Genomic DNA, 24,626 nt, shown 5'->3' with positions numbered 1-24,626 from the left:
TGTGGCCTAGTTATACCCTGGAACACTGTACAGAAGTCTGTACAGCAGTAAAAAAGGAATTAACCACAGATTCATACAAGACATAGTATTAAATGAAAGAAGCCATACACAAAATAACACATACTACTTAATTCCATTTATTATTAGGTCATAGGTGTGACATAGACTAAGATGTGGTCACTACTGGGGGAAAAAGGGTGGTAGTGAATTGAAAGGAGCATGAAAGGAGTTTCTGTTACCTGAAAATCTTTCATTCCTTGACCTAGAGAATGATAGATACAAGGGTGTTTGCTTGCTCAGAACTCACTGTACTGCCCATAGAGATTTTCAGCACTCTTGTGTGTGGGTGTTACTTCAATGAAAACAAAACTGATTTCAAAATAGGTCAGCCAAAATGAAGAGCAAAGGAATAGGAAAATCGTGGTACAGATAAACTAATAGTAAGTAGTGAAACAATTCAAAGGTTCCGGTTTTAAAAGTTGTTCTAAATACAGTCTCAAATAGCATACAATTGGCATTAACAATTCTTTTAAGAAATGGTTATATAAAAGAAGTACAATTTATTTTAAAAATTAGTCCAAATCCAAACAAATCTGAACAAATACTTGGAAAAGACACAAAGAAATCAAATTACACTAAGAAACTCATCCTGCCTCGTTGGAGAGGTCAGCAGAGAAATATAGACTATGTTTGTGTTGCTTTGCTGACGTATTTAAAGGCAACATACATTTAAAAAATCTAGCTATAAAAAAAATCTAGCTTACAATAGATAGGGCATAATACAAAACTCACATGCAAAATGCAATTGTATTTTTACATAAAGGTATAAATAAAGACTTGGGTAAAATATATGAATAAATGGAAACAAAATTAATTTCAAAAGAATAAATGAAGTAGAATGCATGCAAAAAATAGAAAGGTTTCACAGGTCGTTTTGTATGAGTAAAGAGGTTGATGCACAATGGAGCTGTATGATCAGAACTGTGTGCTGAATCAGGATACGTGAAGCAAAACCTGACAAACTGAAAACAGATAATGACATAAATAAAATGCCGAATTCAATGCCCTAGAAAAACTACCTTCTTTTCCAGAACTCATGACATATGTACATAAAATTCATAATATGTTATGCTTCAAAGTATCACTTAGAATTGGTAAATTGAAATCATGTAGGCAACATTTTTTGACAATTCTATCACAATTAAAAACTAAGTACAAAAGTGCAACAAAATAAAATGAAACAAAATTTGCAAAAAGGTCTGGCAAACAATTCAGGTTAAAGGAGAGAAATCTGACCTGTAACTACAGGGATTTAGCAAATAATGAACATAAGAACACAGTATCTCTAATACGTAAGATAGAACGTGGCCAAAACCGTAATTAAAGGAACATTTACACCATAAAGAAGAATAAAGGTAATTAAAAAATAATACATAATGCAAATAAAACTTAAGTTAAAAACAATAAATCAAACCTAAGGAAAGCGTAAGAAAAGGATTAAAAACACAGAAATTAATGAAATTATAAATCAAGAGCTGTGGTAAATGTAATGGTCAAATCTAAGAGCTGATTCTTTGGGGAATGTAAAGTAAAACAAACAAGGATCTAGCACTATCTTAGTGTAGTTGTGTTCTCGAACTGATTGTTATTTATCTAGTACAAGATAAGGAATTTATGCAAAATTGTAAATAGCCTCAGTCACTAAACACATTGTTGATGTTCACTAACTTTTGGTCGTTGTGGCAAGCCTCTCTGGAAGCGCTGCCTTAATCTACATCCTAGTACAAGCTCCTTACCTCACTGGGGACTGGATGGAATAGCTCTGCTATTAGCCCAAAGTACAATCAAGCTAATTCATTAACACAAAGTTAATAAAGAACAATGGGACAATTACAGATCAACAGCGATCAAAAAGTTACAAAATGAGAATATGTATTATAATATATAATACTAGATTAAAATTTTTAAACTCATATAAATGGTCTTTAAAGAAAATAACTAAATTGATAATAGGAGAAAAGTATAAAAACCTGTAAAACAAAGAGTTTAAAAAATAAAAGTGATCACCAAGAAAATCACTGGGCCCAGATTGTTCTAGAAAACTGGCATTAGGCTTCGATATACAGATATTACCATCTAATGTAAACTGCCCAAAGTATAAAGAAAACATGGAAGATTCTTCATAACCCTGATCACAAAGATAGCAAAAGCTTGATAAAGCACAAAAAGGTGAACAACAGACCAATCATAGTTATAATTTTAAATGCAAAAACTCTTAACAAAATTCTAAGAAATAAAATCCAACATTTTAAAATACTATATCATGACCAAGTTAAGATTTAATATGGTTCAAATGTAATCCATTACAGTGATAGATGAAATGAGACAACTATATGATTATCTTAACAGATTTAGGAATGTGCTCAGTAAAATCAATGTGCTTCCTGATTAAACACACATGCATGCACATGCACAGAGCTACCTATAAAGAGAAGAATATTTCTTTAATATGTGTTCCTCAACCCAAAAGCCAGCATCATACTCAAGGGTGAATCACATGAAAGAACTTGTTCAGTAACCATTTCTATTGGAAATTGTTCTGAAAATTTTAGACAACTCAGAAAATGAGAGGAAAAATACAGGAATAGTTATCAGAAAGGGAGAAACTAAATTATATTATCATTGTGATTCTTTATTTGGACTGACATGAGAACCTATAAAATATTTAGAGTTTAAAATGTTGAAATCATATGTGTGTATATGAACTATATAACATATAGTTTTTTACACAATATATAGGAAATAATATACATATGTGTGTGTATGTGCATATATATATAACTTTTAACTGTTATGCCAGCAATAAATAAGCAAATAAGCTCAACATAACAATAGAAAAATTAACATTGCCAGTAATAATCAGACATGTAACTAGAAACCAACAACACATGAATGCCTGTAAAAATATTTTACTATGGGATAAAAACATGTGAATAAATAGAGAAGTTCCATGTTATAAAAATGTCAATTATTGCATACTTAACTGATAAATTTCATAAAACCTTATTTCTTGGCACTGTGAAAAATTAAGTTTCATCTAGAAAAATAAACTTGATAGAGAAGTCAAGGAAATATTGAAAGAGAAAGGTAATAATTAAAGGCTGCACATGGAAATGTCAAAAATCCTTTAAAGCAACAGTAATTATATAGCATGGTTTTGATATCTGAACGTAAAGAAGCAGCAGTGGAAGAGAAAATAAAGATATGATAAAACCAGACACATAAATAAAAAGGTGACATTTCCAATATGATAGGGAAAGGACGGCTTGTTCAATAAAACGTTCCATAAAATGGGCTGGTGAACTACTGAGAAAAGAAGATCACATCAGAGTATTACCTCCCACCCTATGCCCACACTGAACTCTGGAAAGATCAAAGAGTTAAATAAAAACATAAAACCATAAGAAAAATTACTAACCCAGATGAATAATTTTATAATCTTGAGACAGGGAAGACTATATGACAAAATGGCCAGTAACTATAAGGGAAAAAATGTTTTCACTCGGTAAAAATGAAAGAAAGCTCTATGTAATTGTTCAAAGCTAAAGACAAAATGAGAGAAGATATTTGAAAGATGTATCAAAGGAAAAATGGTCTCTCTTTATAATACTAAAAGATTTCTTTAAGCAAAAGAATAGAAAATGTAGAAATGAGATGCATAAAATTCACCGAAGAAGAAATACAAGTGGACCAAAAATATATGAACAGAGGTTAGACTTACTGATATTCAAAGAATTGCCACTTCCATTAGGAAAATGCATTATTTGTATATAATATCTTCATTTTTAATCATAATGAAACTGCTTTAAACCTTATTTGAGACAATGTATCAAAGAGCTGAAAAATTGGTCCTCAAATGCCTTTGACTCAGTAATTGCTGTGGTAGGAATTTATCACAAATAGTCAGAAATACACACAAAATTATGTACAGAGATGGTTTTGGTCAGTGGCTCCCATTCCCCATGTCAGCTTCGGTGCTAATGTTCTATCAAGTGAACTGCATTTACATTCATTACCTATCATTCCTGGAGATGAAATAATTTTCCTGTATTTTCCATGCTTCCCTATAGATCAGTTCCCAAGCTGTGCACTGTCTTAATGTTAAGTTCCTTCTGGGTGTCTTCGTGCCTTTGACTTAATTAGACTTTGTGAGACCAGTACAATTACTATGCTTAGAAAAACTTGACAACATGCCAATTTCTTTACCTGAACCCCAACTTTAAAAGCCAGGTGGAAAGGAGAGAGACACGGGGAGGAGTCCTGGCAAATCAGCCGTCATAAAAGCTCACCTTGGTGGGCCATCCCGGTGTAGGAAAAAGCAGAGCACCCAGTGGTGCCCTTAGGAGACAAGCCTTCTGGAGCCCATCGCTTTACCTGAGCGCCTGGAGACGTCAACAGTGAATCGGCTTTTCTTCTTCTTCTTGCTACAGGTTAGTTTCATGACCTTTATTTCCTCGAAGACACTGGGGCTTGGTGGGATTTTTAAATTTTCGTTTTATGCCATATAATTTCATGATTTAAAAAAAGATCCTTGTGTTCCATATATGCAATCAAAAGAAAATGGCTAACTAATTAGTATGGAATGTTCACAAGGGACGGCAAAATAGAACAAAAAATTCATCGAAAGAGCAACTAATTACTGTTTCCAGCAGAGCAGAAGACAGGTGGGGTCCGCAGCAGATGCGTCTATGCAGAGGGAGTTGGTCGCTGAGGTTCCGTCTGGGTTTGTTTCAGATGAGGGGATAAATGGACCGAGGAGATCGGGCACTAGAGTTAAATGGAACTGCTAGAGGGAGCCGGGAAATATAAATGACGAAGGACTCAGCACCTAGAGTACACTAGGCACAAATCTATGTGCTAACAGCTTCTTATTTCAACAGCCAAGGAATTCAAATACCGTGAATAAAAGTATTTGACTAGGCAGTTTTGACATCTGAAGGTTGGTTTTTCAAACAAATGTGTCTATCCCAATGGAAACCTAATAGCTTTGGCATTTAAAAATGGACCCTAAGCATTTGGGTCTACTTTTCACATTAATAAATGCAATATTCTTTATCCATGCATTTCTGTGATTTGCTTTTCTTGTTAACGTAGATTCATTCTGCAATTGTGTGGTCCGGGGTGTTGGCTGACATTGCCTGCTAACTACTTGGAAAACCTATGGGTTAATTGGTACACTCAAGGGGGATTACTTAGGTTCTTGCTATTGTCACTGGGTAAACTCACTGCTTATAGCCTCTGGATACATTTCAAGTAGTAGGAACGCATCAATGGTACAGGGTTACATTAATAAGCCTCAAGTTAAAAGAATTCACCAAGGAACTCCAGATCAGAAAATCGCCTCATAGTATAATAGCTGCTCTAATCCATTATAATATTAACTCGTTATAATGCAGTATAAAATTCTGTTCAGTTCCTCCTCCAATTCAGAGTAGAGAGCAAAAGGTATAGGGAGAAAACCTGCCATAGAGTAAGTTAAGGAGACATCTCTTAAGGAAACCCTATTAGCCCATGGTTCGACTGAGGGCTGGAGGCTGAAATACCCTCGTAGGGTGGACAGGGTGCCAAGTGCCCTCAGAGGCACGCACAGGTGAGCAGCATTTCTGAGAACCTGTTGAAACTGTAGTGCCACCCAATCCCTTTGTTCCATCGTTTGGAGAAGGGCACTGCCTCCTCTGACCTCTTCCACTCATTCTCACACAGACACTGATGCCTAATGCTTCCTCTCTGACCTCATTATACCCCTAAGCCCCTCACGTGCCCCCTCACAGGCTTCCCATTTTCTCTGTCCAGCGTGTGTCCATTTCTGACGCTCTGCTCAGAATTCTCTTTCAGATGGTCACATGGCTTGGCCCCTCATTTCCTGCCTGAATGTCACCAGTGAACCCCCATCCTCAACCAGATTATATACAATGCTGTGTCCTGTATTTCTTAGAGGCCCTGCCCTGCTTCAGTTTTCTCCATAGTACATATCAGCATCTGGCTTATTACTTATTTCCTTGTTTAGTCTCTACCTCGTTAGAATGTCCTCAAAGAACTGTGCCTGTTTACTGCTATTTCTGCCCCATGAAAGTAGTGTCTGCACATAGTAAATTCCCAGTGAATGTTTACTAGATGAACGTGCAGCAGAATATTAATCTCTGGTATGAAGGCAGTTGGACTACTTTTCTAAAGACCATTTACACCCACATAGCTCACACTCTGCCCTAAGGAGAGTATAGTGAGCCATGCTTACTTGATGAAATGTCTGTAGGGGTCTTCTCTTTCCTTCTCGCATCAAGGCATAGGCAAAAGTAGGGATTCTCCAGCCTAAATCAAAAGTTAACTTTGCAAAAGGACCCGCTGTGAGGGTTTCAACAAGCAGATAAAGTAGCAGAAAGAATGAAAAGTTTGGACAAAATCTGCACATGGAGAAGTGTGTGTGTGTGTGTGTGTGTGTGTGTGTGTGTGTAAATATATTCTTCCTAAAAGGAAGCTATCAAAAAAGAAATGTAGAAATAAAGTCCTATGACCAAGAAAACTTTAGGGGTCACATTTTTATTAAAACAATCTACTCTGCACTTGAACATGAGAAAGTTTTGAGTGAAGTAGGGGTTCTGTCACCCAGAGAGCTTCGAGCAGGACATGGCTTAAATGCATTAGCTAGCAATTTTAGAAAAAACAAAAAATCCTGATGATCTTGCATTCTAGAAAAAGTTACATGGCAGTAAGAGTCTGACTTTATACTAGTAAGTCTCCTGATTAAGGACACAATGCCGGGAAAACGAATCGCGGTGATCGGTGCTGGGGTCAGTGGATTAGGCGCCATTAAGATCTGCCTGGAGGAGGGACTGCAGCCCACCTGTTTTGAAGAAAGCGATGACATTGGAGGACTGTGGAGATATGAGGTGAGTTTGAGGAAATTTGCGCTTCCATACGTGTGATATGTTTTCCGTATCTGGGAAATTGAAATGCAGGGATTACAACACTAACTTGCCCTTCATCTACCAGCACAGTTATTATTTTTATCAGTGCCTCCACCTGTGCATTGACTACCTGTCCTTCCCTGCCCCAAGGATGATTGATGTCCAGCCGGCCATCCTCCCTTTCGGAGACGGGCCTCCTGAGCAGAAACGCATGCCCGCTCTGCGCTGTCCAGCTCCCTGAAGGTCATGCCAGTGCTGCCTGACGACTCTTGCTGCTGTTCCCAAAGATGTCAGATTGAATGGACTTCCTGTCCTAATTTTTCTTCCCTTCTCAAGAGGATCTAACAATGTTAAAAACAGAACTCCTTTTATGAGATGCTTGTCCCTAGTTTCTGTGATTGCCTCTCTTTCCTTCTCTGCTTTTCCTTCTCAGTAATGCAACTCTGTTCTCAACCTGGTCTTTTAACTTCTTGAGAGTTCTTAGGATTCCTCCTTATCCCCTCTTGGCTTCAGCTTCACATACATACTGGTACTTGATCTTAGAGCTTTATCACCAGCCTAATAATACATATGCATTTGTCATGGCAACTAACATAACTGTCCCACAGACACACATGCTGAAATCCCAAGAGCTTAGTGCAGTAACAGTTTCTGGTCTGTATCAAAGTCCGATGTGATCAAGTGGCCCTTCTCCATCGTACAGTGACAGCCCTGGGCCACGTGGCCTCCATGGTCGCCGTGGAGGGGAGCAGAGGGAAGGTGGGAGCCACCCACCTGTTAACTGCCAGGGTCTCTCCCAGCTGTGTGGTGGCTGCCTGCCTTTGCTAACCTCTGGGACGTCTCACTGGCATCTTGTTGGCCTTTCCGGTCTTCTGTTACCTGTGTGACCAATTCCCTGCGTTACATTCCCTGCTTCAAATATTGAGAGTGGACTCCATGCCCCTGGCTGGACCCAGACTGAATCAGACACGCCTAGGAGAGCTGCTCCCAGCTCCCAGCCTGCAGCCCAGTACCTGTTTGTGCACCACCCCTGGTCTGATCACGCTGCATGCAATTGCTGATTTCTGGTGAAAGGTTTCTAAAGCATTTTATAGGCATTATTTGGTCTCCACAACAAGTCTGTGAGGCAGGCGAGCACTTACTTATACGTGAAGAAATAGACTCAGAGAAATGATTTGATGTCCGTTTCCTCGTCCAAGCCATGCAATGATACATCTCAAGGACCACATCAAAAAATCTAAAAAAAATTTCTATGAAACATAATAAACCTGTGCTGTTTTTGTTAGTAGAAGAAAACCACCAGTAAAAACGAAGGGGAAAGAGAAAGTCTAGTGCAGTTATGCTCTCTGCTTTATCAGTCGCTGCAAACAGCCAGGCTTCCTGGGTGCCCTCCGCCCGGGACCCCAGCCCTTCAAGTGCTGCGGGCAGAGGCACCGCCCCGTCCTCCCCTGCCTACCGTCACTCCCTGGTGGTCTGCGTACACTTTTTGTTCATATCCGTTTCGTGTTCTTCCCACCTTCTTTCATGTTCTGTGTGTTACCCAATGAAATCATTTGCTCTTTTAAATGACTGACCACGAGGTATCTTATCTCTTAGCAACATAATGGGAAAGCGACTACTTTGTTTGAAAGGGTTCATCCCAGGAGCCTTGAAATTTGACCGGTGAAGGGCTTTACCCTGTGACTGTTCCTCTTGCGTTCTGAAAGGCAGCCAGAGTCCTTTTCTTCTTGGTAGGAGGACACTCAAGGTGGCAGGCCAAGTATCTATGAATCTGCCACCAGCAACACTTCGAAGGAGATGACAACATACAGCGACTACCCTTTCCCTGATCACTTCCCCAACTACCTGCACAACTCCAAAATCATGGAGTACCTCAGGATGTACGTCAGACACTTCTGCCTTCTGAAGCACATCCGCTTTCTGGTGAGTGGGCGGAAAACCCTCAGCATTGTGGGGACCCTCCCTGGTGGGCGCAACGGCCAGGCCGGAGTGGGGTGCGGCCGGGCATGCAGTCCGCCGGGGGGCCAGCTTCACACGCTCCTCCAGGGAAGTCAGCAGGCCTGCTGTCCTCACCTCCTTCAGGAGAGGAGTATGGCCGGTGGGCTGACATGCCATCCTGGGCCAGACCTGGTATTGCTTGGGAACAAAGCGGGCTATGTCCGTACTCAGAAAGGCCTGGTAGGTAAACTGGTTATCAAGGAACTCTTCCTTTAGACCCCAGAAGAGGGTAGCCGTGGCCAACCTAACTCACAGGAAGAGGCTAAGAGTCCCTTGGGCAGGAGGGCAGGAGGGAAGAGGCGCCACGAGTGAGTCTGTCTCGTTTTCAGTCGAAGGTGTGCAGCGTGAGGAAGTGCTCCGACTTCTCGTGCACGGGACAGTGGCATGTGGTGGTCGAGGCCGGAGGGAGGCAGGAGCCCTACGTCTTTGATGGGGTCCTGGTGTGCACCGGTCTTTACAGCGAGCCCTTCCTGCCACTCCAGGACTTCCCAGGTATGTCGCCCTGAAGGCTAAGACACTGTGGTGTGTGGGCTTTTAACATTGCCGCTGTTATTTTTGCAGAAAATTTGTGACTCCCAAAGTCACCTTATTTTTAAAACGAATATTATTTTTATAAAGTGTTGGGGAGGAAGAAATTTCCTCTACCCTTCAAGGCTCTGCTAGGTGGTTTAAGAATCAAAATGAGATGAGACAGATTAACAGGAGAAAAAAAAAATCAAGTTTAATTATGTATGTACAGAGGCCCAATAATATAATTGAGGCTAAAGCAATGATCAAAGCAGGCAGCTTTTATACACTTTAGGCAAACATAAATCTGTGAGGAATTGTCAGGACAAAGAAAACTCAGGTTTGGGAGCTTCAGTTAGTAAGGAATTCCGAACAGCATTTGGGTCGGGGCAGTCGATTAGTAAAAGTAACATTGCTGTTTATGCAGCCTTCTATACTCTAAACACCCTACCTCTGGTGAGAAGGCTGCCTTCTCTGCTCCCGAGCAGGGGGGTGTCTTTCACAGGGGAGATTCGTTTCCTGATTTCAAGGCGATGGGGACAGAGGACAGAGATGCCCTCCCACCTCTGCCATTTCTTCCATTGTTTAATTCAAAGTCATCGATATGCCAAAGCGGCACATCTTATGGTGGCCTGCCCTGGGCCCCCACTGAAGTAATGCACACTGTTTCAAGGTCCATTCAGATAACACATAATGTCATAAAATTGAAAATAAATATTACTAATACCCTATCACCACCAGGTCTGGACTATTTTTAAAAAATGAGGCTATTTTTGGGAGATAAAATGTGAGAATTGTTTTGCGTTGATAATAGTATGGAGTAAATAGTAAGACCAAAGCTACAGGAAATATATTAAGATTTAGCTTTATTCCTGAATGTGTATGTATATGCCTGGCATGATGAATATAAATAGCTACATGCCAATGTCACTACACATCTTAGAAGAGACAGCAAGGCTATCATTTGCTATTTGGAACCTTAAGCACCCTGCGTATAAAGATTCATCTGCACGAGATCTTCCTGTTTTATCTCTAGAAACAGGACATATACTCAGTCTTCTCAAGGTTGGGGGGCACCTGAGACTCCTCTGCAGTCCTCAGGAGATGCTAGCCTGCCTCCATGTCCACCACTGTGAGTGTCTGTTCCATGAAAGGGAAGAGAGAGAAGGTTAACTCTGGTCAAGAGAGGTATATGGGCTCGGGGCTTAGTTCACTAGAGATTCCAATATTCCTGTATTCATTCATTCGACATGTCTTCAAGGAACACCTGTTGAGCAGCAGAGACTCAAAGAGAAGCTCAAAGCAGAGAACAAAATAGGCAAAGCCTCTATCCCCAAGCAGCATGCGTGGCAGTGGATGGAGACGGACACAGATGGAATGGAAACTGGGGGGGTGGCTACTGTGCAGGGAAAGGGGAGGCGCCAAGGATGGGGTGGGACGCAAGATGACAGAAGGTGGCCAGGTAAGGCTTCTGTGAGAAAGGGACACTTGAGCAAATACCCAGCAGGGTTGAGGAAGCGATGCTGATGTCGCGGGACAGCATGTGGGCAGAAGAGCATGTCAATGGCCATGAGGAGGGCATGTGCCCGACAGCCCCTCCGTGGCAGGCGTAGAAGAAAGAGCAGAAGGAGGTGATGCGAGGTGGTGGGGCTGCGGAGGGTCAGGAACAGGAGTGGCTCCAAGCACTTTGGCTGCTGGGCTGGAAATGGTTGGGGAAACGGGTGGTAAAGGCCTGCAGACCCTGGACAAGGCCCTTGGCCTGGTTCCGTGGGGAACCAGGGGGGTTCTGGACAGGGTGGTGTGGCCGTCGGAGTGTCACGAAGTACCCGGGCCCTGGATATAGCTTGAATGCAGAGACGACAGAATCTGCGGCTGCACCGCACGGGCCGTGTGACAGAGGCATCAGGGACCCTCCGAGGCTGCCGGCCTGGGCCAAGCGTGGCGGCCCCTGAGGCAGGGAGGCTGCCGGAGAGCTGACCCCACGGGGTGAGGGAGCGACGGAGGGGGCCACCGGCGCCCAGGCCACAGAAGCGCTCACTGAAAACGGGAGACAACAGGATGGGACGGAAGACATTCAAAGGGCATTTGGCTTATTTTTCAAGTACTTCCTGGGCTGTAGGACCACTTCAGGGCATCCGGGCGCCGTGCCTGCAAGCTGCGCAGAGTGATTTCCACTCACTCGTTTCGGATGCTGCTGGTAGTGAAAGAGCTGGGATTCATGCCTGGGGTTCTTGGCCTCCAAGTCTCCTCCCACACTGGCCCGCATGGCAAAGGGTTCATTTCGGAACAGAAGGGAAACATTTTCTCCCGAAGAGAGGAGGTCGAGGAAGGATGGATGGAAGCACAGCAGCTTTTTAGTTTTGAGGAGAGAACCTAAGATCTTTGCTGTTTCATAAAAGCAAGGAAAAGGTTATCTGCAGGGAGAGAGAGGGTCTGCAGTGGGGCCGGGGCGGGGGGAGTGGCTGACACAGCTGCAAACGGAAGTTGGATTGACAATCGATCTGGACAAAGACGGACTTTGGAAACAACTAGACGCATGCCAGGCGTTCACTAGGTGATGACTGAGGAGCTGAGTCCAAAAGAGAGCTGAAGTTTGGGGCAGATTCTGCAGAAAAAAGGAAGAAGGCAGGGACTGAGCCACACTACAGACCAGACAGGCTGCCAGTGTCACAGGAGGAGCACAGGAAGCCCCCCGGCACAGACCCCAGGGTCCTTTTTACAAAGTGGAAATCTGCAAAGTCAGCCAGTTTGTATGGCTCTGCCATACGGGGTCTCTAAGTCAGAGCTCATTTCTGGCAAAAATAAGGAGCTCTTACATCACCTCAGCTTCAGATTCTGTGGGTGATGTGGGAACGTCTGCCCCCAGGAGGAAGGCAGAGATAATGGTGTGAGCAGCACGGTGTCCTGGGCCCTGGGAAGAGCTGGAAAGAGACCAGACAGGGGCGCAGCCTGGGCCGGCGAAGCAGACAGGACGTGGGTCTGGTAGCTGTAAATAACGCGGATGCAGGATAAGCCTGGAGCCGGGCTCCTCTCTGAAGGCGTGGCAAGGTATAAATAAGTAAAAGGGAGGCAGAAATGAGATGTCTGGGTTTCTTAGAAAGCTGGGAATTTGGGCAAAGAATTTATGGTCTAGAACAAAGCTGTGGGAGGATTCATTCTTTCTGAGGATGTCGGGCAGGCACAGACCACAGACCAGCAACAGTAGATCAGCAAATACGAGGTTTGAATAGAATGGACTTCGAGTTCAGTAGTAAGCTTTAGAATATGCCAGTGGTTAAAGAAAAAAAATAATGACCACAGCTTGGGTAATTCTATTCTTGTCCACAGGAATCCAGAGGTTCAAGGGCCAATATATCCACAGCTGGGAATACAAGAATGCAGAGAAATTTCGGGGAAAGAAGATCATTGTGGTCGGCATTGGAAATTCTGGAGCTGACCTGGCGGTTGAGCTCAGTCATGTAGCTGCACAGGTATGCTGCCTAAAACTCTCTTTCCTGAGATGCAACATGCCCACTGCCTTCCGAGACGTGAGCATTGCATGAAGCATTGTATGAAATGTGTGTGGTGTGTACCCACACCCCACTTCAGTCCTGGTTGTTAACTGACTCTTCACACCTGTTTTCTTGGTAGACACCATGGTAGTGCATTCCAATTAAAAAAAAAGTGAGAATTGAGTAAAAACAGCCCCTTCCCCCTATGCTGCGGGTGGGATTGCAAATTGGTGCAGCCACTAAGGAAAGCAGTACGGAGGTGTCACAAACAACAGGAAATAGAATTACCAGCCAACTGAGCAATTGCACTTCTGGGAATTTACCTAAGAAAACATAGTCACTAATCCAGAAAGATATAGGCACCCCTATGTTTACCATAGCATGACCTACAATAGCCAAAATACGGCAGCAACCTAAATGTCCATCTATAAATGAATGGATAAAAAGGTATGGGACATGTACATGATGGATTATTACTCAACCATAAAAAAGAATGAAATCTTGCCATTTGTGACAATGTAGAAGGACCTAAAGGGCATTAAACTTACTGAAATAAGACAGAGAAAGACAAATACCATATGATTTCACTTATATGTGGAATCTAAAAACAAATCAAATGAATAAACAAATAAAACAGAAAGAAGCTCACAGTCACAGAGAACAGACTGCTGGTTGCCGTAAGGGAGGAGATGGGGAGATTAATGAAATAGGTGAACAGGGAACGGGGATTGTGAGTATGTTTAAAAGTAAATTCATTAAATTTAAGAAGTAAATATTTCAAACTTTAGTGAATGATCAGATTGTGGTGGAGGCTTCATTAGCTCTGCCAAGACTTACAAAAATGACCAAACCAGAAAAGTATTTCTAAAATCCCTTTATTTTTCACTGACGTGGCTATTGACACCATCTCCCACCTTTGATTCCTGCCATACGTAGATTTCTAGGGACAGATTAACTAGTGTTCTAGGTACTATAATACTGTGATCTGCAGATGGATGTGATCTTACGTGTCAATCTGTTGATCTCGCATCTCACTGCACCACTGCGTTCATCTGGAGTTTGGAACTTAACACACTGCGGGCATCCAACGCTGCTCTGGAGAAGGCTCAGAGGGAGAGCGGGTGGGCTCCAGAGGCCGGCGGGGGCAGAGGGCCAGAGCTTTGAGCCGCAGGCAGATGTGTGAGTGAGGGAGTGCCCTGTACCTGCTGGCACACCTGTCTGAGAACACAGGGACCCTCCAAGCAAACAAGGCAAGAGAGTTCTCAGCCATTTCTCCTCCTGAGCAACAGGAGACAGAGCTGAAAACCTGAGAGAAGGACCCTTTGAAGAGAAGCTGCTGGTTATATCGTGAGTGACCCATTTTTCACTCACTCGCATTCTCTCCTAGGTGTTTCTGAGCACGAGGCGGGGCGCCTGGATCTGGAACCGGGTCTGGGATAATGGGATGCCGATGGACACAGTTCTCTTCACTCGCTTTAATTCTGTCCTCAACAAATTTTACCCTACATTCTTGATCAACAGATGGGCAGAGAACAAGTTAAACACTCGGTTTAACCACAGCATTTATGGCTTGCTACCCCAACACAGGTATGTCCTAGGATTTTTGCAAAGGAATTTTGCCTCTCTTCTGTCAGCAGGTCAGATTTGGAACTCAGGGATCCATCAGAGGTCATGCTTTGCCACCTTGAAAATAGGCTTCAACTACCGTAGGCGAATGTTGGGCAGCCCTTCCTTCCTCCTGTTGCTTTGGGTCATTCTACTCACTCGCCTTAGAGGAAAGAAAGTGCATTTCAAGATAAGGGGGCAGCTTCGGGTGTCCCCGCCCCTCATGTGTTCGGGCAACCACTCACTTCTTGTTTGGACTCTGAGACCTTCAGATGGTCAACGAGGAGCAGAAAGTATATTACGTAATCTACACCATTTTTCTGACCTAAAGAATCGGGAATCTGGGAGGATTCCAGCAATACGATGGGAGAGCTGGGGAGAGGAGAGGCCTCTGAAATGCAACACACGCTTTTTGCCTTGAATAGAACTCTGGGTCCAGACAGCTGTGGCTTGAACCCCGGCTTCACCACTTACCCGCTGTGCGGAAATGTCAGATTCACTGAACTGTGCCCCACTTCCCCAACGCGGAGGGTTGTTGTGAGCGTTAAAGAGGGAGATACATGTGTCGCTGATGCTGGTACCCAGCACATAGTAAATCCCAACAAGCTTGTGTTCTTCTGTTATATTATTAATTTTCTGACTATATTGAAAATATCCTTGTGGGGTTTTCATTTACGGAGGTGACAGAGGGATGACATGGAGAAGTGAATGCCGTTGAAAGAGAAAGTTATTACTTCGATTTCCTGGGAAAAGGGGACTCGCCAAGCCATGCGGCCCCACGGCAGCCCCGGGTTTGGTGAGACGGGAGGAGCGAGGGGAAAGCGAGGCCGGAGCCTCTACCAGGCCTCCCTGGGAGGCAAGGCAGGACAGGACAGAGTTCAAGACTGGCTGGTTCAAGTAATTCCAGCAGGCTCTGGGCTACAGGGTGGTCTCTGGTCGCCTACACCCGACCCAGGGATGATGTAAGATGGGAAATACTGGGCTTGGTGTGTGAGACCGAGGTAACTCGTGGGCTGGCTACAGACTCGGGCTGGGTGTTTTGTGTATGAAACACATGCTCCTGGCAGAGCCCTTGCCTGGCTCTGAGAACCGGCCACCCTGGGAGGGGCAGCTGAGGAAGGGCAGCTGAGGAGGAAAGATCGCTGCTCAGGGCAGGGAAACGGGGAGAGGGGGGGAGTCCCAAGAGGGAATGATCAGTGGTGTCGGGGACAGTGAGCCCACAGGGACCCGGACCCCTCCTGTGTGCCCCTCCTCACAGGCGGCAAGCAGGTGAGCTGGGAGAGAGAACCTATCCACCCCTGTGCCCCAGGCTCAAAAAAGGCAAGACTTACCAGGAAGTTCACTGCAAATACGTAAAGGTTACCCAACTGTTGTACACAAAACATGTTTTGTCTGCATCTCAAATGTACAGTGGTCTGCTCTGGGAACTGAACCACAAGAAATACATAATGGAACCAGAAAAATCCCCTCAACAAGACAATGAAAATGATGGAGGTGGGCTGAAGGTCTGCCACCTGAAGACCCGGCAGAAATCCGCAGGGATGATAGGCATGAGGAAAGGGGAAATGCGGGTCTCACTGAGTCCTTGAGTACAAACTAGGAAGAAATACCCATGAAGTGGAAAAGAGGAAAAGTGGGATAAATATAAACATACATTATATGATTAACATGAATATGTATAAAATAGAATAAAATTTTGCTTTAAACTATTAGGAAAGTAAAACGACTTTCCCTTTAGTGAGAATGTATTCACCCAAGTATAAAGAATATACAGGCAGACCTCATTTTATTGTGCTTCATTGTGTTTCAAAGATGTAGCAATTTATACAAATTGAAGGTCTGGGGCAACTCTGCGCTGAGCAATCCATCAGGGTCCTTTTCCCAAGAGCATTTGCACACTTCAGGCCTCTGTGCTGCATTTTGGTGATTCTCACAATATTTCAAACTTTTCACTGTTATTGCATTTGCTATGGTGATGTGTAATCAGTGATCTTTGATGGTACTATTGAAATTATTTTGCGTTACCATGAACTGCACCCATATAAGATGCAGACTTAATCTGTAAATGCGTGCACTCTGACCCCTCCACCAACCACCATTCCCTCCTTTCCTTCTTTCCCTCTCCTCAGGCCTCCCTATTCCCCAAGACACAATATTGAAATTAGGCCAGTTACGAACTCTACAAAGGCCTCTAACTGGTTAGGAAAAGGAAGAGCTGCATGTCTCTCACTTTAATTCAAAAGCTAGAAACGAGTTTAGTGAGAAACGCATGTAGAAAGCCAAGACAGGCCAAAAGCCAGGCCTCTTGCACCAAATAATTAGCCAGCGTGAATGCAAAGGAAGAGTCTTGAAGGAAATCAAAACTGCTCCTGCAGTAAACACACAGTCGATAAGGAAGCCAAACAGCCTTATTCCTGAGATGGAGACAGTGTTAGTGGTCGGACAGAAGATCAGGTCAGCCACAGCATTCCCTTAAGCCACCTCCTCCAGAGCACGGCCCTGACTCTTCAATTCTGGGAAGGCTAAGAGAGGGGAGGAGGCTGCAGAGGAAAAGTCTGAAGCTACCAGAGGTTGGTTCCTAAGGTTCAAGGAGGAAAGCCGTCTCCATAACAGAAAAGTGGAGGTGAAGCCGCAGGTGCCGACGGAGAAGCCGCAGCAAGTTACCCGGAAGATGTAGCTCTAATCATTAATGAAAGTGGTTATGTCAAACAACAGATTTTCAGTGTAGACAAAAGAGCCTTATATCCGAAGAAGATGCCATCTAGGACTTTTCATGGCTAGAGAGAAGTCGGTGCCTGGCTTCAAAGCCTCAAAGGACAGACTCACTCTCTCGTTCTGGGCTAATGTAGCCAGTGTTCATTTACCATTCTGGAAATCCTAAAGTCCTTCGGAATTATGCTAAATCTGCTCTGCCTGTGCTCTGGGAACAGAACAAAGCCTGGTGATAACGTATCTCTTTACAACATGGTTTGCTGAGTATTTTCAGCCCACGGTTGACACCTGCCGCTCTTAGAAAAGAAGATTCTTTTCAAAACATTACTGCTTGTTGACAATGCACCTGGCCACCCAGGGGCTCTGATGGAGACGGACAATGGGATTGGTGCTGCTTTCATGCCTGCTGATGCAACAGCCATTCCGCACCCCATGGATGAAGCAGTCACTTAGACTTTCAAGTCTTATTATTTAAGGAATACATTTTGTACGACTATACCTGCCATAGATAGTGATTCCTCTGATGGAGCTGGGAAAGTAAATTAAAAAGCTTCTGGAAAGGACTCATCATTTTAGGTGCCATTGTGAACATTCATGATTCACGGGAAGAGGTCAAAATATTAACATTAACAAATGTTTGGCAGAGATTGACTCTGACCCTCAGGGATGACTTTGAGGGGCGCAAGGCTTCAGTGGAGGACGTGACTGCAGATGTGGTGGAAACAGTAAGAGAACTAGACTCAGACACACAGCCTGGAGATGGGGCTGACCTGCTGACATCTCATGATCAGACTTGAACAGAGGAGGAGGTCTTATGGGTGAACAAAGAAAGTGGATTCTTGAGCTGGAATCTACTCTGGTGAAGGAGCTATAAAGATCGTTGAAATGACAACAAAGGACTTAGAACATTCCATAAACTTAGGAGCAGGATTTGAGAGGGCTGACTCCAATTTTGAATGAAGTTCTGCTGTGGGTAAAATGCTGTCAAATAGCATCACATACTACAGAGAAATCACTCGTGAAAAGGAGAGTCACTCGATGCAGCAAATCTCACTGCTGTCTTAAGAAATTGCCACAGCCACCCCAGCCTTCAGCAACCACACCCTAACGAGTCAACAACCATCAACATCAAGGCAGGACCCTCCACCAGCAAAAAGATTAATGACTCATTGAGAGCTCAGATTATATTCAGCAATTTTAGCAATACGTTTTTTAAAATTAAGGTATGTACTTTGTCTCTGTAGACATAATGCTATTGCACACTTAACAGACTACAGTATAGTGTAAACATAACTTTTATGTGCACTGGGACACCAAAACATTCACTTGAGTCACTTTATTGAGATACTCGCTTTATTGCAGTGGTCTGGAACCAAGCCTACAATATCTCCAAAGCATGCCTGGAAATACACTTCAGTTAAAATATTTCATTGAAATCATGAATGCTAAAGCCATTTTGTCTTCACTGATAAAAAATATATTTTAGTTAACATCACTGGACCTGCCAAGACCCATCTAGTCTTATTAACAAACCTATAGTGCTTACCTTCCATATAACCTTAGGGTAATTATGTATTTTTCCTCTCTTTTTTTTTTATGTTGGTAAAATGTAATCCCTATCCACCTGTCTTTTGTGAGGTATAAATGGAAAAACGGATAAAACTGAGTACCTGTACAGCCTGGATAAACTTAGCAAGTATTTCTGAGTTCCTAATACATGGTCAAGTAGGGTCTGGGTGTGGGGAATGGAATGGTGACGATGCCTGACAGAGTCCTAGCTCCTGCTGGCCTCCTTCGTAGTAGGACAGAGACCAACAAGTCAAGGTCTAATGCAACGGTCATGAGGTAACTCTGTGAAGAGGAAACGTTAAGCAGGGCTGGAAGAGAAATCTTTTAGAGGGGGTGGCTGTGGAAGGCTCATACGATGGGAGAAGATGGACTGGGATCTGAGAGAATGACATTCTAGATAGAAGGAACTGTTCAAACGCAGGAATGAGCATGATTTATCCAAGGAAGGGCAGTGAGCCCAGTGTGGCGGGAGCCCTGGGGAAGGGGGTGTGGCAGGAACTAAGTCCAGAGAGGGCGGGGCAGGGGTAGACCACATACTGATTTTAGGACTAGGGCATGGTGATAGCTTTGAACTTTATTTGTAGTGAAATAGAAACCCATGGGGGGAATAATTTTACATTTTAGAAGTTATCACTCAAGCTGCTGAGTGGGGGAGAAATTGGAGAGAGTTGGGTATGGAAGCAGGAAGACTACTAATGGTGTTAAAATTAAATAATGTTGGTAACATTTATAAAAATGGTATGTGGGTTCTCAAAATGGAAATCAGAACATGACCTAATTTTCCTGGTCCAACACAAATACTTCAAACCAATTGCTTCTAAAAATCTCTCCCCCAAAAATTGTTTGAAAGGAATATCAATGCCTCACTTGTGTGAAACTTAACACATTTCCAAATCTTTTCCTTGCGTATAGTAAGCATTAAATCAATATTTGCATTCTGATAATTATAGAATGTTTATTTAGTAAGTAAATCAGAAAAAGTATTGAGGAAAAGAAATCTTTTGTAAAACAAAAACATAGGTCTTTCATTTTTTTTAGCTCAACTGAGAAGTATTTTCTCAGCTCAGCTGCTTTCCAAACAGACATAGACTGATTTTCCTGGATTTCCATTTTTATTCTACAGATTTCTGAGCCATCAAGCTACTTTCAGTGATGATCTACCCAACCACATAATTTCTGGAAAAGTTCTGATAAAACCGAATGTGAGAGAGTTCACAGAGACATCTGCCATCTTCGAAGACGGCACGGAAGAGGACATTGACTTAATTATCTTTGCCACCGGATATGCTTTCTCTTTCCCCTTTTTGGAAAATAGCGCAACGGTTCTGGACAGCCAGCTCTCCATGTTTAAGTTCGTCTTCCCTCCTCGGCTAGAGAAACCAACGCTGGCCTTCATCGGCATCCTGCAGCCGGTGGGAGCCACCATGCCCACATCAGAACTCCAGAGCCGGTGGGCTGCACGTGTGTTCAAGGGTATGTGCTGACCTCGTGCACACTTAGAACACATGACAGCTTTCAGAGGCACTGCCAAGGTCTCCAGCTGCAAAACATACTTGAAATCACCTTCACTGGTATCTGAGCTTTCGCCACTTGAGATTCGTTACTTCAGGGTTTGATAGTTATTTAATCTTTAGGATTCCTTATTAAAATGAAGGTTAAAGAACTACTACCTTGAACTACCAATAAATGACATCTTATTGGCAAATGATTTTGTAGAGCTCTTCGGGGAGGTGCACAGGATAGAAGTGAGGGGGTAGAAGAGGGGTCTCTACCTAAAGCATAGCTGGAAAATGAGTCACCCCACTTCCCAGCGCTGCAAGACTCATTCTGTAAGGAACGTAACTAAAGGAAGCATTGTTTTTGTCTCTCTCGCAAGTTCAAAATATAAAGAGGGCAGAGTCACAATGATGAATTGTGAATTATGTGAATTATAAGAATTATGGCAGAGCCACAGAGTAACTGGAATCATACCACAGTACAATTAAAAGAGCAAGAGCTTTGTAATGAAACAAGCCCAGGATTGAAAGCCAGCTCCTTCACATAGTGGATTCATGATCTTGACAGGTCACTTGACCTCCACAATTTCCTCATTTATGGGAAGTGGGAATTCTTACATGCATTTCGTAGGGTGGAAAGAATTAACAATAAGCACTTTGGCTTTTGTGGGCATCCAATAAATACTGAATGAACGAATGAAGATCAGCCACTGTTATAATCATTATTGTTCTTTACCATAGCATTACTTTTAAGGTTGGGAATAAAACTGATGAAGACAGATTCAAAGCCTAACTTCATGAAATGTTGCCAATCACACTGTAATCATTTCGCTTACTTGTTTGCTTCTCATTTTAAAAGTTTCCCCTATTTTTCTGGAACATTCTGTGCTTCTCAAACTGTAGGCTGTCACCCATCAAAGAAATGCAAGGAGAGTTGTAGGAAGGTGCCCTTCCATGAGTTAGGATGGAAAATTAGGACTACATCTCTGTCCAACAAAACCAGTCAGTAGACATTGAGTCACGATTAGTAGCTACAATATCTACTTGTCAACTAAGTCATAACATAAAGGTAAAAGGGTAACTGACTAAAGGAAAGCGAAAGTGAATACTCTGGTAATGGGACGACACACATGCTACTTTGTGTCTTGTGGGTTGGATGTGACTCCCTTTCATCCTTCCTTGTGGGGTTTGAGGTCTGCAAGTCAAAGTGTGAACTCCTGAAAGGACATACCTTCACATTCGTGTGGCATGTGCATGTGGTAAAGCACTGTCGGGTGGAGGGCATTCCAGAGCAACTCTGCACCCACCTCCCCCATACCTGGGCGACCTCACCCATGGTGGTCTCCACCACACTGACACCAGGGTATCAACTTCAATAAGAAAGCCAGGTTCAAATTTGGAATTTCTTTCCTAGGATTGACCAAATTACCTTCAGTGAGTGACATGATGGCTGACATAAGAAAGAAGAGAAAAAAAACTGAAAAAGAGTAAGAAACTTGCTTCTTGGGGAAAGTCATTTGAAAGTGTTTAGCTGGAGCTGTTTGCCTATCAAGTAGTCATACATTTTTCTCATCAAAGAATCTGAGTCTAGCTGCCTAAATGAGACCTCACATTATTAACCTTTTTATTTCTTCTCAACCAAGCATAATGTCATATACGGAATGTTTATGGGTGGAATCGATACAGAATGGCCCAACATGGGAACTTCATAGAACACTAGACACAGTGCACAATTACAAACTTATGTCATATCTTAGCCTTAGAGATGCAAAGCATGTGAAATGTAAGGTGAAATGGACGATTGTCTCACTCTTTCAAGGAGTAGGTATGTAAGTCATTGTGAGAAGTGAGCTGGCAAATCATTTACAAAATCTGATTAAAATTCTGACATGAGGTCAAAAGTTTGTAGGTTGTACCAAATCTCCTTGGAATATTACTCTCAACTATTGGGGCTGGGAATGTAACTTATTTCTACTCAACAAAAATCCACTGAGAATCTGCAATATGAGTGCCACAGCCTGTTCTCTAAGATCATGTCTTTATCCTAAGAATAGTTAGTTATCCAGTAACTTTGTTTAAGAAGATGGGCCAGGAATTGCATTTCAGCAATATGTAAAATTGAATTAATGTCACACATACCTGATACCTGGCCTGTGTAATTCATACATCATATTCCTCACCACTGATTTACCAAAATGAGAATATATCCTGAATGAGAATCAAATGATTGGCCAAAGTACAGAATTTAGAAAATGAATATCATTAATAAGACAAAAATCTTCCAAAAACTACCTATTATTGTCCAAGCTACTTGGAAAGATTTGAGGGTGAAAAATCCACTGCATGGACATTTTGTTAGAAACCACCGAAAACAAGAAAACTCGTTTCATCTCTCACTTACTGGAGAAATCGTCAATAGCTATTAATTCTTTTTCCCATGGATTATCCCCTCATACAAGGTCCACCAACGTTTAAAGGAAACTGTGGTTGGAGGCGTGGAGCTTGTCATCTGCCTCGAGGTTTCTAATTTTTTTCCCTTCTGGTTTCAGACTCCTGAACAGTCCTCGTGTTAGGCGCAGAGTGCAGTACGTGGACTACATGGATGAGATCGCCTCTGAAATAGGAGTGAAGCCCAACCTGTTCTCACTCTTCCTGTGGGACCCGAAGCTGGCGGTGGAGATTTTCTTTGGACCATGCACCCCGTACCAGTACCGCCTACAGGGGCCAGGGAGGTGGGCCGGTGCGCGGGACGCCATCCTGACCCAGCGAGAGCGGATCATCAAGCCTCTGAGGACTCGCGCCCTCGCCGGCGGGCAGCCTCCAGACGCCGTGCCCCTCTGGCTTAAAAGTGTCTGCGCAGCCCTGCTCCTCTTCGCTCTCGCTTCAGTTATTATTAGGGGGTAATCCTCCTATGATCATTACCTACTACAGGCGAACAGTGACAAACCTAATTACGGAGCGGGCATGTGCACGTGTCTATCAGTTCAGACTAGACTAGGGCAGCAAATTACCTAGTAAGTCCAATGTTTCTCATGCATGAGTATTTTGGAAAAATTAGAGATTTCTTCAACAGATTTCAAATGAAGTGGTTTGTATGAAACTTTGCTTTACAAGTACATATTCAATTTCTATCATATGACAACTGTTTTCAGTTGCACCAAGTTCTCCTTGGGAAAACTCCCTTTATAAGAAGCACACAACAATTTGTCAGCTACTTGTAATTGGCAAGATTTTGGTTTTGCTCGTAAAGCACAGGCTAGGAAAAAGTATCTCTTCAAATGATTCAGAAGAGTTAACAGTGAATAAATGTCTTCATCTGAAACCCTTTCTACTAGAGCCACATTATATAGAATCATGGATACTGAGGTAATAGGTCATTTCAGGTATTATGAGGGGTATTTTTGGGTGTGAAGGATGCCATGGAGAGAAAAGGGGAATAACAGAAGTCAGGAAATACACATAATTCTGTGTTCTATTAAAACTATCAAAAATACATGGAATAAATTCTATAGTAAATACACAAAACTCTACAGAAACACCCAGGAGAATGAGAAGCAGAAACGCGGAGAAAGGGTAGCAAATATTTGCAACAGTTACGGTGGCTTTTGTAATTAACCAGAGACATGAAATACTTTAGTCTCTGATTCAATCACTCATACTGTCATACTGTAAGCCATGTCTGGGCTCAGTCCTGATATTCTGTAGAATAGGTTCCCCCCCCCAGATTTACAGAGGTATGATTGAAAATAAAAATTGTAAATATTTAAGGTATGCCGTGTCATGTTTTGATACACATGTGCATGGTGAAATTATTACCAAAATCAAGCTAATTAACATATTCACCAACTCACCTGTGTATGGTGAGAACACTTAATATCTACCCTCTTAGCAAATTTTAAGTATACAATACAGTATTATTAACTATAGTCATCATATGACACATCAGGTCTCCAGAACTGATTCATCTTGTAACTGCATGCCTAGTCCTTTGACCAGCACCTTCCCATTTCCCCCAGTCACCAGCTCCCTGTAACCACTCTTTTTTCTCTCAGAGTTCAACTTTTCAAAATTCCATATACAAGTGAGATCGTGAAGTATTTTCTCTCTGTGTCAGGCTTATTTCACTTAGCATAATGTCATTCAGTTTCATTCATTATGTCACAATGACAGGATTTCCTTTTATAAGGCTGAGTAATATTCCACTGTGTGGCCATGTACACACACACATACACATTATTATTATGTAATGTATCTAATATATAATTATAGATAATATATTTTTA

At 42.8% G+C, this 24,626-nt stretch overlaps 1 protein-coding gene across 1 annotated transcript; it reads left to right on the top strand.

Annotated features, from left to right (window-relative positions):
* Positions 1-6,694: 6,694 nt before the first annotated feature.
* LOC118908143 (flavin-containing monooxygenase 5-like) lies at positions 6,695-23,572 on the top strand. Its single transcript, XM_057495189.1, has 8 exons — positions 6,695-6,947; positions 8,700-8,888; positions 9,293-9,455; positions 12,798-12,940; positions 14,349-14,548; positions 19,971-20,320; positions 21,758-21,830; positions 22,893-23,572. The coding sequence occupies exons 1-8, from the start codon at positions 6,813-6,815 to the stop codon at positions 23,245-23,247; spliced, it is 1,608 nt and encodes a 535-aa protein (XP_057351172.1). The 5' UTR covers positions 6,695-6,812; the 3' UTR covers positions 23,248-23,572.
* The last annotated feature ends 1,054 nt before the right edge of the window (positions 23,573-24,626 follow it).

The sequence above is a fragment of the Manis pentadactyla genome, chromosome 19 (genome assembly GCF_030020395.1).
Source record: "Manis pentadactyla isolate mManPen7 chromosome 19, mManPen7.hap1, whole genome shotgun sequence".
In the NCBI taxonomy this organism is placed as follows: Eukaryota; Metazoa; Chordata; class Mammalia; order Pholidota; family Manidae; genus Manis; species Manis pentadactyla.
This window is presented reverse-complemented; position numbering and strand designations above follow the sequence as displayed.